Raw genomic sequence first — 18,537 nt, forward strand, 5'->3', positions numbered from 1 at the left:
GTGTTCGTGTACACACGTCTGCAGAGACGGGTGTTAATGTACAACGCTCAAGCACCACAAAGTCACTTCTGGCAACCTACTGTCCCTGACTTTATGGTTAATGTATACATTATAGTTCAAAAATCTGTGCAATGTTCAAATCAAGAAGGATTCACTGTGTAGTTGAGGTTCCAAGTCGTCCATTGGACTTTATATGACCTTACTGACATAAGAATGCGATTTAATGTATATTGAATTGACTGTCCCTGGAAAATGTGAGAATGGGATAATGAACATATTTCAAATGGCTTTTTATCTTGCCAAAACGAAGTTTTTGCAAGATATGTCAGTCAGCTTGTATGTTTTTTGTTTTTTTTGTCTGTAATCACGTATAAAAAATTCTGCAGAGCAGAGTTATCATTGGAAATTTTTGTAACTTCGCATATCAGAGGCCTATAGAGGTCCCTTTCAGTGCACAAAATTTTGAAGGTCAAGGTCAAAGGTCAAGGTCACTTTGTCGCAAATCAGGGGAGTTAACGAAACCCTTATTTTTTGAGTAATTTTGATCGGATCGTCTTCAAACTTCATGGGAATATAGTTAATGGTCTGGCGCTCAGCTGATTAATTTTTGGTGGCGATTGGCCTTGACCTTCATGGTTAGCACCTGAGGTCAAACATATTTGACCCCAAGGTCAAATTTTCAAGTTTTAGGAACCATATCGTGTAGTACCTCAAATTGAACACCTCGATGAGTGCTTTCTAGATATGTCAAGCTTGAGACATTATGACGTCATTTGGTGACGTTATGAGGCAAACGCATATTTTCATGGTTACTCTGTAGAACGATTCTCATCGGAATCTCTCGTAGGCGGATATTCCTCAAGGAGTCGCTCCTGGTGGATAGCAGCTCTGTTCACCTCAGTGTGACCTTAAATAAGTCACACGTGGTCACCTTTTGGCAAGATACGGGTCACCCTGCGGGTGACATTGGTTTATTCTGTTCGTTTGTTTGTTTACAAAATCTGAGCTCATGAGAAAAGAAAGATGACAGAGGGCACAAAGGCAACACTGGCATTGGGGCAACTGGTGGAGGCAGCAAGCAATAAAATGAACAAACAGGAAAAGAAGGGAGAAAGAGAGGAGGAAGAAAACAGTAAAGTGCAAGATGCTGAGATTTGATAGGATTAATTGGGGTAGTAAAGATCGCAGGTAAAGAAGGGGGTATTTTAAAGAAGAAAAAAATAACCAAAAGGAAGGAAATCAGTGTGTACATTATCAGAAATGTATAGAGCAGTGGAAACGTACAGATCCTTATTCATTTGTTTAGTGAGTCCAGTTGTAGTCACACTGCAAGTTCATTGGCTCGTTGCCATCCGTCACCTTTCTCTTCCATGAGACTTGATCTTCTGTACAAAATAAACAAATAAAAACCTGGTATTTTCTATTCACAAGGAATTCGTATTAAAATGCCTTAGAAATCATCACTTTGCTTGAAAACTGGTCGGGACCAGCTCAGCATTGCTAAGACGGGCAAGGCTTCTACAAAATAGCAGATCCATGCATTTCCTTGATGCAGAAATTTGGTTTCAAAAGACAAAATAATTGTCTAGCTAGTTAAACAGACTAAACAAGCAGCTATTTCCCATGAGATACATCATTTGTAACATAAGTCACAAAGTATATCAGCGAAAAAGCCGTGAACACACAAACTGCAGGTTCGGGAGATCAATTTTTGGTTTCCAGTCCTATTTTTTTTCCCTAATTATGAGAGCAGTATTTTAAGAAGATATTTTAAGTACGTCAATCTCCACGGCCATCTTATGATGAAAACTAATATTAAGAGTCACCATAAAGGCCAGGGTAATCACTTAGGTTTTGCACACCAGCCTTCTCTAAGATTTTATTGAACGAGTCACCCAACACGCAGGGGAAGCCAGAAGAGAGTGGTGAATGAGCAACAAACCGACAGAACTCTGCCAAAACGTGGAGGCACTTTAAATCATATGGCTGAGCTGGTTGAACAGTAGGCAATGTGTCAAAAGTCTCACGTCCCTCTTCACAAACCATGTCAATACTGGAAACCTGACAAAAGAGAACACGCACTATTAAAAATCCAGTATGTACAAACAATAACTTTTACCAACACAAAAGCAAACATAACTGCTAAACTTCAAGTAAAGTGCATTTACTCACCAATAAAATGTCACAGACAGACAAAAAAAAGAACAACATACTTTCAAGGAAATTGAGGTGGAGTATGCATTGGGGCTATATAAAGATGCTTTCTTTGTTTCGGAGTTTGACCCTACTCGTTCTCCATAAACATCAGGCCTAGTATGGAGGTGTTTGTACGACTAAATGAATAACTCATGTGTTTTATGATGCAGGAATTGATATTGCTTTGGCATATCATTTAGAGATGCTTTGATCAGCCACGAGGAGGTATTTTCACAACCCGAAATCTGATCTAGACCTGGTTTTGTGTGTCACAGAAAAAAAAATACCATGATGCTTAGATGCACCTTGATTGGTGATAAGCAGATATGTGAGTGGGATATCCTAATAACTCAAATACCCAGCAACAAGTGAGAGGCTTATTCGGCTGTGCGGCAGGATTTGGGACCTCACATTGCACGACATGGTTACAAGTCATCAAAATAAAATAAAAAGAGTGCAATAATAAAAATTAAAACAGCAAGTGGTGCGGCCATTAAACAAGGTATATTTAATTAGGAAAGGTTCATAGCTCTAAGTGCTGGTGCAAATGTCATCGATATGATATTGTACAACATCAGTTTATACTATCGAACAGAGACAGTTTCGTTTCCAAAATTGCCCAACATTTTTAAAGCAAATAAAATTTATCCTGAGCAATTAAAATTAAATTATCATATTCATGGGAGTGAAAGAAAATTAAATAAAAAAATTACAATTTTCTTTTTCTTTTCACAAATTTTTTTGACTCGATGACGTCTGATGTTGGATATCCAAACTGGATCTGATTTAATGGGGAAATTGACACCAAAGCAGTTTTTTTTTCATCTTTGGTAACTTTTATACTCACGCGGATAAATTAACATGCAACTCTCTTTGTTGTCATCAACTGAATCATCTTGAGCATCATCATGTGTTTACGATCATTAGAAACACCGCTCTCTTCAGGAGCATTGGCAAGCCGTCTCCGCCAACCCCCCCCCCCCGACCCCCCTTCACAAGTGGTCGAGGTGCCATAGGTACTTCACTTCCAACAAGTATACAAAATTTGGTGGAGATCAGGCAAAAATTGTAAGTCCACCCCATTTTGTTTGAAAGCTACATTGTATTTGGATGCACTGCTCATCAAAAATTGCTCTAAAGTCTAAACTAATGGCTTGCTACATGTACAGTACATCATTTGAGATATTTGTCAAGTCTGATAAATAAATACAAGTAAATAAGAAAGGAAAAAAAGGACAATGATCCTGTCATTAAAAATGGCAAAGATCTTCCTCCATGACTTTTCATTTTAAAAAAAAACAAAAAATAAAATGAAAAAAATGTTATTCAAATGCATTTTATTAACACAACAAATATAAAAACAACAACAACAAAGGAACACACAAAGTTTTTTTCTTCTTCAGTTAATAAACAAATTTACAGTAGAATGTGAAAAAGGAGAACAAGACTGATATTTCAAACAAGTCAAGATGTCAACCATGACAAATAGACATTTATTATGGGGAGTGGTAGGTTGGTTACAAATGAAACATAGCAAGATCATCAGATGACGAAGCTGACCTCAGTGTCACGTGATGGCGGAGCAAGAGTAGTCAGGTCAAGTTTATGGAGAGTTTTGATGATGGATGAGAAAAACTCATCAACAATTAGCCTCTGAAGTTCAACCAAGGTAAGATGACTGGTCCCCCGACTTGAGACTATACCCTGTGACATCAGGGTGAAAAAAGGAGGCAAAAACAATTTGAGGTTTGACAGAGAAATTAAACAAACTCAATTGACTTCTACATGTATTTTGACTGAACAAAAGGAATGGCTGATCAGTTATATCACTGGCAAATGCAAAGAAGGCTGCATTCCAATCTATCTATCCTAATATGGAATAGGCAAAGCCTAGAAGCTAACGTAGAATTATTCTTACATTCGATGCTGCAATTTCCGGTTACTTCGACCTGGATTCGGGATCAGCGATAAAATAATGTAAATCACGATTAAAAATTATTTTTTGATGATGCGGGAGATATCTTTATTAAAATCGGTGGAGGAAATATACACCATGTCTGATTATTTGGGTCTTTCATGTCTCCGACGATGCCTTTATCTCCCGGGACGCATCATTCCCCATGACAAAAACAGGAAGCAAAAGGGTCATAGCCGACGACACGGATTCCAAATTGCCAGGGTATTGTGTTGTCGTTGTTGTTGTTGTTGTTGTTGTTGTTGTTTCCTATTCTCTCATGTGCACGCGTTGAGTATGAAGCTCACTACGTTCGCTAATAAAAGGCAGTGTGTGTGTGTGTGTGTGTGTGTGTGTGTGTGTGTGTGTGTGTGTGTGTGTGTGTGTGTGTGTGTGTGTGTGTGTGTGTGTGTGTGTGTGTGTGTGTGTCCGTGTCCGTGTGTGTGTGTGTGTGTGTGTGTGTGTCCTTGTGTGTGTGTGTGTCCGTGTGTGTGTGTGTGTGTGTGTGTGTGTGTGTGTGTGTGTGTCCGTGTGTGTGTGTGTGTGTGTGTGTGTGTGTGTGTGTGTGTGTGTGTATTGAAACCCTATCCATGAGGTCAGGAAACCATTCATTTGCTTACAAGTTGGGATTCGTACTTGAGGTAAGGGAACATGTTTTGAGGTTAACAATTTATAGCAATCCTTGAAACATTATATTTCAGGAATAGCCAAAACCGAAACTGTACAAGTGTGTGTGTGTGTGTGTGTGTGTGTGTGTGTGTGTGTGTGTGTGTGTGTGTGTGTGTGTGTAACACACACTTTATTTTGAAGGGTTGCTGCTGTCGTAGTGTCATCAAAATGGCACTGTTGCAAAGATAATCAATTTACAGTAATATAATACCTCGCTTCATGTGACCCCAAAGAATGCTGATTCGCTGTCGAGCTCGTTCTCCTGGAGATAATTTTTACAAAAAAAATCATAATAATTTAAGAAAATCCATGACACGCAGTGCTCGCCGAGGAAACACACAGCCGCCATCGTTTGTATTGTATGCACACGCTTTGAGCCAACCAGTGTCATTTTCTGCTTCATTTTGCAACAGGATGAGCCTCTTCCCGCCTCTGCTATGTAGTGGGTGTCCACGTCGGGGCAGAGTTTGAGCAAAGTATGAGCGATTGCAATTATATTGTTGTGAATTCACTCCCTGCCGGCGTGCGAACGACCGCGTGTAGCCAATAGCGGCCGCTTCGCCCACCGAACATGCAATTCAGTCGTGACCCTCTCGGAACAACGCCAGGAGCTAGTCACGGGTGGGGGTTTAACCTCACCACAACTCAGTCCGCATTCTACCCGCGCGAAATAGGGTCCGATCGCCGAACGGTCGATTTCCCTAAGTACCCGCGCGGATAGCGTACCGAGGAGTTGTACCACGCCACAGGTCGACTCCAGACACGAACCGCTTAAGCGGCTCGTTCCGTGCTACAGGGATAACCGAGCGGAGTTATCGTCGACCTTAACGGTTCAGATTAGTTACCGGGTGTTTTCAACCCACTATTAATCCCTTACGTGATGCAAGATGGAGATTCAAACAAAGGAAAGGATGCAGCGAAACGGGGAACAATCGGACAAGCACATTTATTCATGGAAGCACGGAAGGCACGTATATTACAGTCAAGCAAGAAAACAGAATAAAAGCAAGCGAAGAGACACACGCAGATCTACAACCGAATAATGCAATTCACACGGCAACACTTAAAACAGTTCTACTTCACCAGACTGGCGCCACACACACACGTTTACACAGAACCCAAAAGAAATGGAAGTCGCGACTTCCCTGAGCGTGTCGAGTCCTTGGCGAACGCAACTCCGAATCCCTCCGGCGTGGTCCACTGGGCTCGTGCCTCACGCCTGCACGTGTCGTCCGCCCGACCCGAACGAACGAACGAACAGAACCTCAACCTCTCCCTCCGAACGAACGAACCATAAGCAGGGACTCTCCAACAACTCTCGACAATTCTCATTCAGGGACAAGGGAACTGACGACCAGGGACTCTCCACGCCCACCCTTTTGTAGGGTCGGGCTCCTCCCCTCGCTCCGCCCGCACCCCGCCCCGTTCTTGGCTCCTCCTTCCTTCGAGACGCTTCCAGAAAATGCCTCGAAGGGGGGCGTTCCTCACCCCCAGCCACGTCACACCGTGCATCCGCCAAACGGGAGAGGATGCGCCACCCCCACCCCTTTCTCACCAAGCGCGGGGAAAAATGGTGGGAAAACCCCACAGGCATTGTTGGTTTTCTTCTCCACGCACCGTACGACGAGGGAAGGAAGATTCGGGCAGGAGATATTTGCACGGGCGTTTTGGGCGGGAGATGCCCCTTCACACCCTTGTTGCTGCTGCCACTCCGCTCCTTTCATCCGTCCCGCGGAGATCGTGACCGCACGGTGCTCGTTGAATGGCATGAATGGCATGATTGTTGGCGTCGTGTAGTGAATGGCGTGATCGTTGAGATGTTGGTTGTGGCGATGTTCGTTGTTGTTCTTGCACCAAAATAACAACAGCAATAGAAAAACGGCTAACTAAAGCGTCGCAGCCCGAATGAATCACACATAATCCCTCTAAACAACGGGTTTGGGCTAACTACACATGGACTTATCGATATATCTCACCTGAGGACCCTTTATGGTGTATTGCGAATTTCCACAGCCATAACAATATTTATTGATGTTTGCACATATTTTACGTTTTTGTTAATACTCACTGGTGTTATTATAATAAAAAACATTATTTTTTTTATTTGTAAAATAATTTTCACCATTCGAATTATTAGCGCTATTTCCGATACCTCCAAAGAAGCATTCATACAAGTAAGAAGTTATGCTGTCGGGAAACGAAACCCACAATATTACCGTTACCCCAATAAAGACCTCATAATATACTGCTCATGCGTAAAACATAATGGTGCCGGGAACATCTCCATGTAAACAATGGTATAACGACTCCTTTTTGCGCAGGTTCGATTTGTGCTCTCTTTTCCAGGAACACATACTGAGCACTAAAGCAAGGTATACAATCCTCTTTTTCGTGTATTTCACTTCATTATACATCCTCATTGAGATTCACAGATAGACGTATACAATATGTTTGTGAAGTACAACATGCTGTATTTTGATAAAACCCATGGCAAAGCAATGTGGAGGCACACCTAGTACATAATAGGAATAGCAAATGGCCTGAGGCTTGGTTAGGGGAACAAGGAAGAGGCAAAGAAAAACAAGTGAGGGGTCGTGAGAGGGGCTCACAAAGGTAGGATAGAGGGAGACAAAGAGGAGAGGTGTTTGCTGAATGAGACAGTACAGCATTTGAAGACATCAGTTCAACCAATCAGTACCTTCATGTGGCTACAGCCGAGTAGACACTTCCACAGGTTGAGGAAGTCCCGGTATGTGATCACTCGTTTTTTTGGACCAAGGCCACGTGGAAGTTGGTCCTCCATATCCTTCATCCCCCCGAACTGTCTGCCATCACCCTCTGAGTCAACCTCAAAAGCCTCTTCCATAATCTGATCACAGCCAAAGTGTAGGTATGTGTACAATACGAGTATAAAACTACAACACAGCATCACATTTTATCATGAAATCCTGTTTCGTAGCATATGGTACAAATATGAAATAGACGAAGCTGAAAGCAATGAACTGTTCCTATAACTTCATCTCCAAAACACCAATAAAATACCCATCCCTGTCTCCCATGTCCTGGGCACCTACATCAGAGTTTGAAGCTGTGCGTGAACAGATGCTGACCAATGCCTGGTGCACTGCAGGTAAACAACAGAGCAAATGAGTCAGTGGATCAAATTTAGAAATGGGATGATGAAAAATTACAAAGAAATAAGAAAATAACAAAACAAATATTTGAGGTAAAGCCAGCAGGCAAAATTACATTGTTATATAGCAGCAGCAAGGAAAAAATATATATATACAAGTAGACAGAGAATGAGAATGAGGAAAAGGGAAAGTAGGTAGGTGGATGGACAAGTATGGAAGGAGTGGTAAAAGTTGAACCCACCAACAGATTTGAGGAAAGAGCTGAGTAAGGCACCCTTGCCGGAAAGAGAAATAAATAGGCGCAAAAGACAACGAGGGACGACAGAGGCGAGCTGGGGTCCGTAGCTTGGATAATTATCCATCTGCAGAACTGCCAGCCTCACCAGTATCGACTCGTTTCTTCCTGGAACCTGTCAGGGTTGGTATAAATGACCAAAAGTTATCTGTACATATTCCTGATTTAAAGAGTTAATTCATGATCAATTGCAGTCTCTTTTCCAAATGCATGAATATGATCAAATTTAGACAATCAGATATTTCCTTTTTCTGTTCAAAGCCAATATGATGCGAAGGCAGTGAAGCATACACGGAAAGTGATGAAGACAAACACAAAACTGACTGCTGGAAACCACTGCTAAGTTGGATCAAAGAACAAAGCATCATTCGCGTTATATTAATTATATGACAAATATTAAACAAGCTTTTTGGATACACACTTCTGGTGTTCTCATTTGTTAATTGCACTACTTTACTTCCACCATCAAAGGTGAAGGAGTTATGTTTTCACCTCTGTTTGTAACTTGGCAAAAAAAAAATGTTCTTTTTTGACAAGTATGTTGATCACCTCCGTTTGTTTGTTTGTGTGTTCGTTAGTTTGTGTGTTTGTCCGCTCACCTCCAGCTCAAACCGCTCAACCGATCATTCCGAAATTTTCAGAGATTAATGTCACCGACCCTGAGACGGTCCCGCATTGAAGGTTCATAAAATTTGGTCGATCAAAAAGGTCTGCATTGGCCAATAGGCCGATTTGGGACCAGATTTTATAAAGTACTCAAATTTCATCCGATTCATTTGAAATTTCAACAGGATTTGCAAACATCAGTTCAACCAATCGGCACCTTCATGTGACTACAAGTCCAGTAAACACTTCCACAGGTTGAGGAAGTCCCGGTATGTGATCACTCGTTTTTTTTGGACCAAGGGCACGTGGAAGTTGGTCTTCCATATCCTTCACCCCTCCGGACTTCATGTCTGTATCAGTCAGTGAATTCAACCACCTACTATTTTTGAGGTAAACATAGGCCAAAAGGTCTACATAGGGCAATGGGCCAATTTGGGCCAAATTTTCTAAAAAGCTCAATTTTCATCTGATCGACTTGAAATTTGAAGAGCATTTGCACATCAGGTCGCTGAATTCAAACACTTATTAATTTTGAGGTAAACATAGGCCAAAAGGTCAAAATAGGCCAAAAGGCCAATTTAGGTGAAATTTTCTAAAATCTCAATTTTCATCTGATTGACTTGAAATTTGAAGAACATTTTCATTTCAGGTCACTGAATTCAACTACCAATTAATTTTAAGATGAAAACGTCAAAACAGGCCTAATTTCTAAAATTGATAGATCAGGCCAAAAACTAAGTCTCAAAAAGTTTTGGACGAGTGATGACAAAACAAGGTGGATGAGTTGGATAGGTGACAAGAACAAGAGGATTGGATTTTGGTTCAGATCCAGCCCATCAGTGGGATGCAAAACGTGAACTGATCCACCTGGCAGAGGTATGCGCTCTACCGAGTGCCATTCTACTTTGTGCTGTTTTGCTAAGTTGTCACTCCATGAGTGATTTTTCATTTGTGTGTTTGTCTGTTTGTCTGTGTGTGTGCAGGATATCTCAAAAACTTGTGGATGGATTCGCACGAAACTTGGTGGACACGTGTGTGTGACAAGGAAGAAATGATTCCATTTTGGTGAAGATCCAAATCCAGATATGGAGAGGAGAATTATTTAATTTTGAAAGTGATTATAATTCACCATTGAGGGATAGGGCCAAAAACGATATATAGCTTGATATTTCAAAAATGTATTGGGCCCAATATGTTCTCATGGATCAGGCATTACGTGACGGAGGTATGCGCTCTACCGAGTGCCCTTCTAGTTTTGACTGTTCTTGTCCCTTCAATCACTTCATTATAATATTTCTCAACACAAATATGACACAAAGCAAATCATTATCAAATATGAATTTGGGTTTGACTATACCAAATGTATATGTCACACAGAATAGTGCATGCATCACATGCACATACAATTGCATAAATCACATCAATTATAAGCACACTTATAGTCACAGCCAAGCCCACTGAGTGCCATTTACCCATCGGCACTCACCTGGTAGAACAATGAAACTGAGGAAGAAGTCAATGTGGGATGGAATCAGCAAAATGCACCTACCAATGAACCAATGTTGTTGCAAATACCTATTTTGGGGGGGCAACCCCACCCCCCTCCCCATGTGTGGCGCTTCCGGTGCCTGTGCAGGACGAAAGTGTGAGTCTTCAGGTCCTTGGTGTAATGTTGTGGTAGAGGTGCGCTGAGGCAGACACGAGCCAGGGGATAGCACAACCCTGCTTTATTGCCACGAGCGAGAATGTGAGCGTACGATGCCCGTAACTCCGCTTTATTACGTACTCGATGCACTCTACAGGCACACGACCTACAGGCCACTGCTAATGACAGTACATGCTGCTTCTAACGCTACTCGTGCTACAAGTCCCCAGTGGGCGAGTCGTGACATATGAAGCCCCAACCACGTGACGACCACCAACCGCGACCCGGGCTACGGCCATACAGTACACTTCCAGTCTTGCTCTACAGATGTGAGACTTGGACTCTGACCAAGGATCTGAGACAGTGACTTAATTCCTTTGGAACCAGGTCTCTTCGGAGAATCCTTGGCTATCGCTGGTCAGCACTTTGTGTCCAATGAGCGGTTGCTGAGAGAGACTGAAATGAGATTTGTTACCTGCATGGTCCGTGAGGGTCAGCTGAGGCTGCATAGACATGTGGCTCGTTTTCCTGACAGTGATCCTGCTCACCAGATTCTCTCAGTGAGGGAGCCTCGTGAGTGGAGGAGGCCAATGGGCCGACCACGTGCCTCGTGGTGGCAGCAGGTTGATCAGCATCTCAAGGAGATGGGGATGGGCCAGGCATCTGTCTGGGGGATGGCCAGACGGAGGCCCCTGGAGTACCGGCGGAAAGTGGATGCAGCAACGCGCTGCTTTGGTGCATATGCATGCTCCCATACCTGACCTGACCCCCCCCCCTCCCCCGTAAACCCTCTTCGACCCTGATTTTTTTTAATGTCGTGAACAATCTTTGGTGCATCACGGGTGCTGAAGGTTGTAGTCAAGTTTCATCGCAAATACGTGTGTAGTTTCTCAGAAAAAAGCAAATACCTATTTGGGGGGGAAACCCCCCCTGTAAAACCCTGATTTTTTTAAATGGTGTGAACAAACTTTGGTACATCATGAGTGATGAAGGTTGCGGTCAAGTTTCGTCAAAATTGTGTGGTTTTGAAGATGAAAGCAGATACTATACATATTTGGGGGGGGGCAACCCCCCAACCCCTTTACATCGCCTTAGACCCCGATTTTTTAATGTCATGAATAAACTTTGGTACATCACAGGGGATGTAATGAAGATTGTAGTCAAGTTTAATCGGAATTGTGTATCATTTCTGAGAAGAAAGCAAATACCTCTTTTGGGGGCGGCAACCACCCCATAAACTCCCTCCATATATTTTATAATGCCGTGAAAAAACTTTGGTACATCACGGGTGATGAAGGTTGTGGTCAAGTTTCATCGAAATCGCATGTGTAGTTTCTGTGAATAAAGCAAATACCTATTTTGGGGGGCAATCCCCCGTAAACCCACGTAGGGCTCGATTTTTTTTAATGCCATGAACAAAATTTGGTACATACAGGATGCTGAAGGTTGTGGTGAAGTTTCATTGAAATCGTGTGAGTAGTTTCAGAGAAGAAGTTGCAATTATTTGTGGACGGACAGACGGGTGGACGGACGATGCGGCATCCCATAAACTCCCCGGAACTATGTTCCAGGTGAGATTTTAAAAAAAGACCAATGCAGGCAAGCTGCAAATTTCCTAACAAATACTTATACAGATCAGATAAAAAGTTCCTTTCCCAATCAAGTGATACTTCCCGATGCATGCTCTTGAATAACACAATGCAGAGATAAAAACTGAAGACTTCAGTAATTCGATATTAAAAATCGACTTCACCCTGAAATCTGTATGGCATACTGTATATTTGGGCAAATTATACGTTCCACGAGAAATAACGACATCTTTATAAAACATGCGTATAAATGCCCTCCTTCCACAAAGCATTCTCTGCACTTGTGTTTGTTGAAGTGAAACCAAACCAGTGAAATTGATAATGACAATGCAAAAAGTGGGTGAAACCCCCTCCCAAAACACTCTAAGACCATGTTCCCCATCATGACTCTCAAAAAAGCAATTCGTATGACATTGTCGTCGCAAGTTATTTTTACATAAGGATTTACAGGTGGATTTTCATAATTATGTACAGAGGAGTACCCACAGAGTTGAGGTGTTCAAGTGTAGAAGATAACGAGTCCAAGAAACTGGGCAGCAAGCTAATCGATTCTTCGTTGGGCAGTCCTTCATAACCGGGTTCCTCATTTCCATCTGCAAGATCGGTCGAGGTCCCCGGGTAGCACTGCTTGGCACGCGTCAAGAGCTCTTCAAACATGAAGTGTACATGGGAAGAACCAAGACTGGCACAAGGCTAGGTAAGGGAAGATGTCACCGATCACAGAAAGTCGGATGGGTGAGAAAAATGTTTGGAATTTCACACAATCATTGCAAATTTGTATAAATACCGTATGGTGCATCACAGTGTCGTGCAAACGATCTTACTGCAGCAAAGTGGCCCAACACCCTGATGGACACTCCCATGAGCTGCGAATTTGCGGAATCATTGTGAAGAACTTCATAAACCTTTTTCAACCAATATTGCAGCTCATGGTGCCGGGATGTACCCTCTGCAGTAAGCTGAACTGAAACCTGAATCGACGATGATTACAAAATGGAGTCTCATTAGTTCAGAATATAAAAATAATAACAAAACGACAAAGTGTTACTCTTTACCGATGTACCATGAGTATTTCCATGAGGCTTGTTTGTACACGTGGCAATTCATTAAGAAAGTTGCAATGCTGAACAAAAGTATTTCGCAAAGTATTTCACTGGGATAAAGATCAGGGACAGTCACGATTTATCAGCCTCTAATCATTTCCTCAAGCAGCAAAACTTGCAGTCTCTACTTTACCCTCAAAGAGGAGGTCACTTATGCCTTTTCTTCAGGTGTAACCTCACTTTGGGCTCAATGTTTTCTGCTTATCCATTACAAACCAAGCTATCACTTCTGAATGCCACTGAAGCTGAAGTTTTGAAGATTATTGAAAACTCCCCTTAAGAATCCGGAGGGTGATGACAACAGCGGGGGGGAAGTGGAGGAGGGAGTACAAGAATGATATCATGGAGAGGAGGATGATGACTTGGGGTGTTGGAAGACGATGACGGGGGGGGAGGGGTGAGGCAAAGAGCAGCATTATAACAGTGTAAGAAAGCAGGAGGATAATGGCAAGGAGTGTAGGAAGAGGATAACACAACAAGGGAAGGGAGGAGGAGGTTGACAATGATAAAAGGGAGAGATGACGAGGGGAGGGGGAGGCAAGCAGGACAACAGTGATGATAAAGGGGGAAGGGGGAAAGATGAGGACAATGATGACAAAGGGGGGAGGAGGAAGAGGAGAATGATGATAATGAGGAAGACAATGACAGGGAGGAGAAAGATAATGATGAAAACAATGGAAGAGGAGAAAGACAATGACTACGATGACATGTGGGACGAGGATGAAGATGATGACGAGCACAAAATTGGGAGGAGGGCAAGGGGGATTTTGACAATGACATGGACAAAGGAGGAAGAGAACAACAATGACAATGGCAAACCACAATAAAAGCTTTTCTTTTCGCTATGTCATGTGGTACAAATGAGAAAATGCGGAATAAAAATCAGTAAAACTTAGCTTTTAGCACACCTGCACAAGGTAAGCTTCAAGGGCTTTGCTCCCAGCTCGCGACACATCTTTGTTCTTGTGATCACTCCAGAAGTACAAGAGTTGATGGACCTCTTCGTGTTGCAACACCAAATGACCAAATTGACCGATATGCCTCGACAGCAATCCAAGGCCAGCTGCACTTGCACATATACAGATAAATAAAGATTCATCGAAATTCAAATTTACACGTGTAATATCCGTGGAACTGTCGTTTGTGTTTTCGTCGTGATACTGAGATAATTATTAATGGATGAATGATCAACATTACACAATGCAATTTCAAGACAGTCTGAGCAAACTTGCATCAACAAAGCAATCCAGAACCTCTCCTTCATGTAGTAAAGTACAGGGCAAAACGAGGAAAATTACTTTACATTCGTACAAATGGCCTGAAAAACCAACGTGACCACCATTGACCGCAATTACATTTAGCCAATCTTGCTGACGACCAAATCAGAAGTCTCAGCTGTCGTCATGAGATATGGTGCCATTCTTTGACCAGAGCCCCTTCTCGTTGATTAAGATGCTGTTGGCAGACTTGGCGACCACAAATAGTCTATTTTGGATGTGCAAAGCGTACATTAAATCAGAATGAAGAACCTAGATCTTTCAGGCCAGTGCATGCGAGTGGTGTGGGCCTGTCGTGCAGCATTGGCAATGTGTGCACGGTGTGGATGAGCATTGGGTGAAACCTTTTTGATAGACCAGAGAGAGGCACAACTGGAAGCACAATGATCTCATTCATAGCTTTCTCATTTGGCATTATAGCACGTGCTTGGAAAATGAGAGTACAACACTCTGAATGATGACTTCACCAACATTTGTGTATACTGCATATGTATTTGTACAGAAATTTAAATAATCTCTTCACCAACATCAGCATCACAAGGCCACAGGATGGCTCAGGGATGATACGGTTGCATTTGAGCTTCATGGTACTGGGTTTGATTCCGGGAAGAATCTGCACCAACTAAATGATGAGATTCCATTCTGTAAACATTTTCAAAATAATCAGACAAAATTGTCAGCACACTAAATGTGGACACATTGTCCTTTGAGAGAAGGTTTTCACTGCAATAATCTGCAAGGCTTGTGAGGGGGGGCGGGGGGGTCAAACAAAATTCAGGTTCAAGTCTTACCGAGAGGCACAGCATATCGATTCGTCGCAGTCTGGGGAGGGCAGTGGGAGGAGGCAGCAGAAAATCATATTTATATGTTTTTTTTTTTAAACTTCAATTAAAGTCCTCATTGTTGAGGAAAACAAGTTAAAATTTCATCCTCAAAATTAATGTATCGACCAATATCGAAGAGGGAAAAGCATATGTACATGCCAATTGAGCTCAGGGAAAGGTAGGAATACAGCCACGACAGAAGAAATAGAAAGGAAAAAAACAATTAATGCTGTGAGTAACAAAGCTAACAAGAGCTCAAGTGAGCACAATATACGCCCAAACAAGAAGGTAGATACAGAATTGTGCTACGACATGGAAAACAGCATCCTGGTTGCCATGGCAACCACTTTAGATGACGAACGTATGTCGCGACACACCGTCTCCACAGTCTGTACCAATGTACCAAATATGAAACGTGAAAGTTGAAAACTTTGGGAGTTAGAGTGCGGACAGGAACGGACGGACGGACAGACAGACAGATGGACGGACGACCGGTATCACATAATACGCCCCGATATAAATATATCGGGCATAATAAAATGGATGTTACAAATAAAAAAAGGGGAAAAGGGGAAAATTGTTGGGTTTGCTATCCCTCGCTTGTCTTTTCCCCTCTATCCTCTTATTGGTATATCAACTTCTGACCTTTATTTGTTTGTATACATAGGCGAGGCTCATGGAAGAGCTAGCACTGTTACACTAAACACATCAGGACACAACAGGACAAAAGGAACAACAGAGAGCCGGGGCGGGGGGAACATCAACAGCAGAGTCGAAGGCCAAGACAGAGGGAGGCGGACAAACAATGGGTGTGGGGAGGAATGGGGGTGCAGGAGAGGATGCAAAAAGCGGACAAGATGGATACCGAAGAAAACGTTTAGGAGGGTAAACTGTAAACTTCGAAGGAGGAGGGATTGGGGTGGGTGAGGCGGGAGGTTAATGAGATGAGGAAAGATCAGGGTTTTGGATTGAGGATGATCTGAGATGGTGGTGAACAGCAAGCTGTGTTGAAGACCTGGAGTGAAGAATGAGATCGACAAGGATGTGGAAGTCGGTTTTCCAGCTCTTCTGTGTCGAATTACTGAATTACAAAAAAAAAAAACTAATTGTAAAGAATCGAACTAATTTCTGAATTACAAACAAAAGCTGTGTAGGCTGCGAGTAGTTCTGGTTGTTCAAGGAATGACTTGGAAAGGAGAATCCACAGTCTGCAGCCTGCTTTGGCCACACAAAAGAAGGAGAAGAAGCTGGCTTTGGAAACCAGCTTTGCTAAAAAAAATTAATTTAAGTCAGACCAGGAGAGGTTGAGGCCGAGATGAAGTTAAGAAATTCAAGAGACTGAAACTCTTCAAATGGCTGACCATGGAAAGAGACAGGTAGGTTTGTTTGACTATCTTTCTGGAGCGATAGGGTGAGAGTGAGATTTGCCGTGATTGAAAGACATGTTCCATTTACCTGTTGGACCAACTTGATTGGAGACCAATGTAGCTGCTATCTGCCTGTTGGTGAAATGGGGTACTGCAAAGCAAAATTTAAAATCATCTGCAAAAAACAAAGAGGGATTGCCACAGGACGTGTATTCGGAACAAGACGAGACCAAAAAGGCTCAGTCTCACAAAAAAAAGAAACGTGTTCAGTGTGACCTGATAAAGTGAGATGCAGCCTATGGCTGCTAGTTGCATCATTTCTGGAAGTGAGGCCATGTCGCTAATGCAGTGCCCCCCGTTACCAGTAAGCTGGTACTCATTTTGCCAACCTCGGAGGGATGACAGGCTGAGTCTACCCACCTGGTGTCATTTCAATGGCAAAAAACAAGGGCTCAGACTCAAGACCCGAAGATCTCAAGCCAGCCACCACCAGGCTGAGAAAGTCTGGTTTGAAGGCGATGATGTACGATGCAGACGGCAAGGTTGGTAAGCACGACAGGATGCAAGACTCAGTCAAATGCCCAGATAAGTCAAGGGAGACTACCCTGACCTCTTCTTTGAGATCTAAGGCCTCAAACCATTGTCGAATCAAAACTGATGGTCAGAGATGAGGCTGTTTGAAAAGTGAAAATACTGTTTCAGAAGTGAGTTTTTAAAGGGATTTTTGTTATCAGAGATGAGGCTCATGGAGGAGTTAGGTGTAACACAGAATGGACCAGGACTTAACAGAATGAGAATAACAATCTAAAGAGAGGGTGGTGGTGGGGAAGGGGGAGGGGGGAGGGACACAAACCATAAATTAAAATTAAAAAAAACAACCAAAAGGGATGTGAGGAGAATGAGGGCAAGGGAAGGACACAGGATGTGAACAAGAAACTCTCAATCACAGAAAGTGGAAGGAAAAACTGGAAACTCGGAAAGTGGTGGCTTTGGTGAGGGCAAATGGGGGTCGGAAATGTCATGTGAATGAGGGATGTCCTGATATGGTGGTGAAAAGTTGGCTTAAGCCATGGAGGGAAGAATGAGGTTAAAGAGACCAAGGAAGTTGGTTCCACGTGCCCGGGGGGGGGGGGGGACAAGAGTATCGAATGAATGGAGGTGAGCAGTGATTCTGGATTTTGGGAGTTCACCAGAAGGGAATTACTTGGTAGACTGCATGTGCCCTGCAAGAAAACCTGGAGGGTTACAGAGCACGGAATTAGGGGAAGAGGGAGCGAGACCAGGAAGGAGGCAGGAGAAGACAGAGAGACCACCGACCTGTCTGCGATGTGAAAGTGATCGGTGATGTGAGAGATTCCAATGATTTTGAAGGCCTTGGTTTCCATTGTGTCTAGCTGAGCAAGGTGTGAGGCAGGGATATCAGCCCCGAGGGGCAGCAGCAGCTGTAGATGAAGGCCGTGTAGGTAGTAAGGTAAATAAAAGTCAGGTGTGCCAAGGGAAGACTTTGCAAGACAGTGGATTCCCAGTCGGTGACTCGCTTTCGAGGCCAACTTAGATATGTGGTTTGCCCTGGTTGATCGTGAGGCCCAAAAGTTTGAGTGACTGAACTTCAAAAGGATTGTTAGGAGAGAGAGAGAGAGAGAGAGAGAGAGAGAGAGAGAGAGAGAGAGAGAGAGAGAGAGAGAGAGAGAGAGAGAGAGAGAGAGAGAGAGAGAGAGAGAGAGAGAGAGAGAGAGAGAGAGAGAGAGAGAGAGAGAGAGAGAGAGAGAGAGAGAGAGAGAGAGAGAGAGAGAGAGAGAGAGAGAGAGAGAGAGAGAGAGAGAGAGAGAGAGAGAGAGAGAGAGAGAGAGAGAGAGAGAGAGAGAGAGAGAGAGAGAG

The 18,537-nt window shown here is 43.1% G+C and overlaps 1 protein-coding gene across 4 annotated transcripts in view; it reads right to left on the reverse strand.

The window, feature by feature from the left end:
• PRKDC (protein kinase, DNA-activated, catalytic subunit) overlaps positions 1–18,537 on the reverse strand; it is a 324,360-nt gene that overhangs the window by 275,394 nt on the left and 30,429 nt on the right. For all 4 annotated transcript variants that reach the window (XM_085898246.1, XM_085898245.1, XM_085898247.1 and 1 more), the window contains exons 9-17: positions 15,260–15,290; positions 14,100–14,254; positions 12,913–13,059; positions 12,575–12,781; positions 8,195–8,363; positions 7,894–7,943; positions 7,518–7,688; positions 3,757–3,900; positions 1,943–2,061 (exon numbers count right to left, since the gene is read on the reverse strand). In XM_085898246.1, the coding sequence (XP_085754372.1) occupies positions 1,943–2,061; positions 3,757–3,900; positions 7,518–7,688; positions 7,894–7,943; positions 8,195–8,363; positions 12,575–12,781; positions 12,913–13,059; positions 14,100–14,254; positions 15,260–15,290 (1,193 nt within the window). The remainder of the gene's footprint in view (positions 1–1,942; positions 2,062–3,756; positions 3,901–7,517; positions 7,689–7,893; positions 7,944–8,194; positions 8,364–12,574; positions 12,782–12,912; positions 13,060–14,099; positions 14,255–15,259; positions 15,291–18,537) is intronic.

Source organism: Eptatretus burgeri, chromosome 10, assembly GCF_056783735.1.
Source record: "Eptatretus burgeri isolate ZD-2024b chromosome 10, Ebu_testis_v1, whole genome shotgun sequence".
Taxonomy (NCBI): domain Eukaryota; kingdom Metazoa; phylum Chordata; class Myxini; order Myxiniformes; family Myxinidae; genus Eptatretus; species Eptatretus burgeri.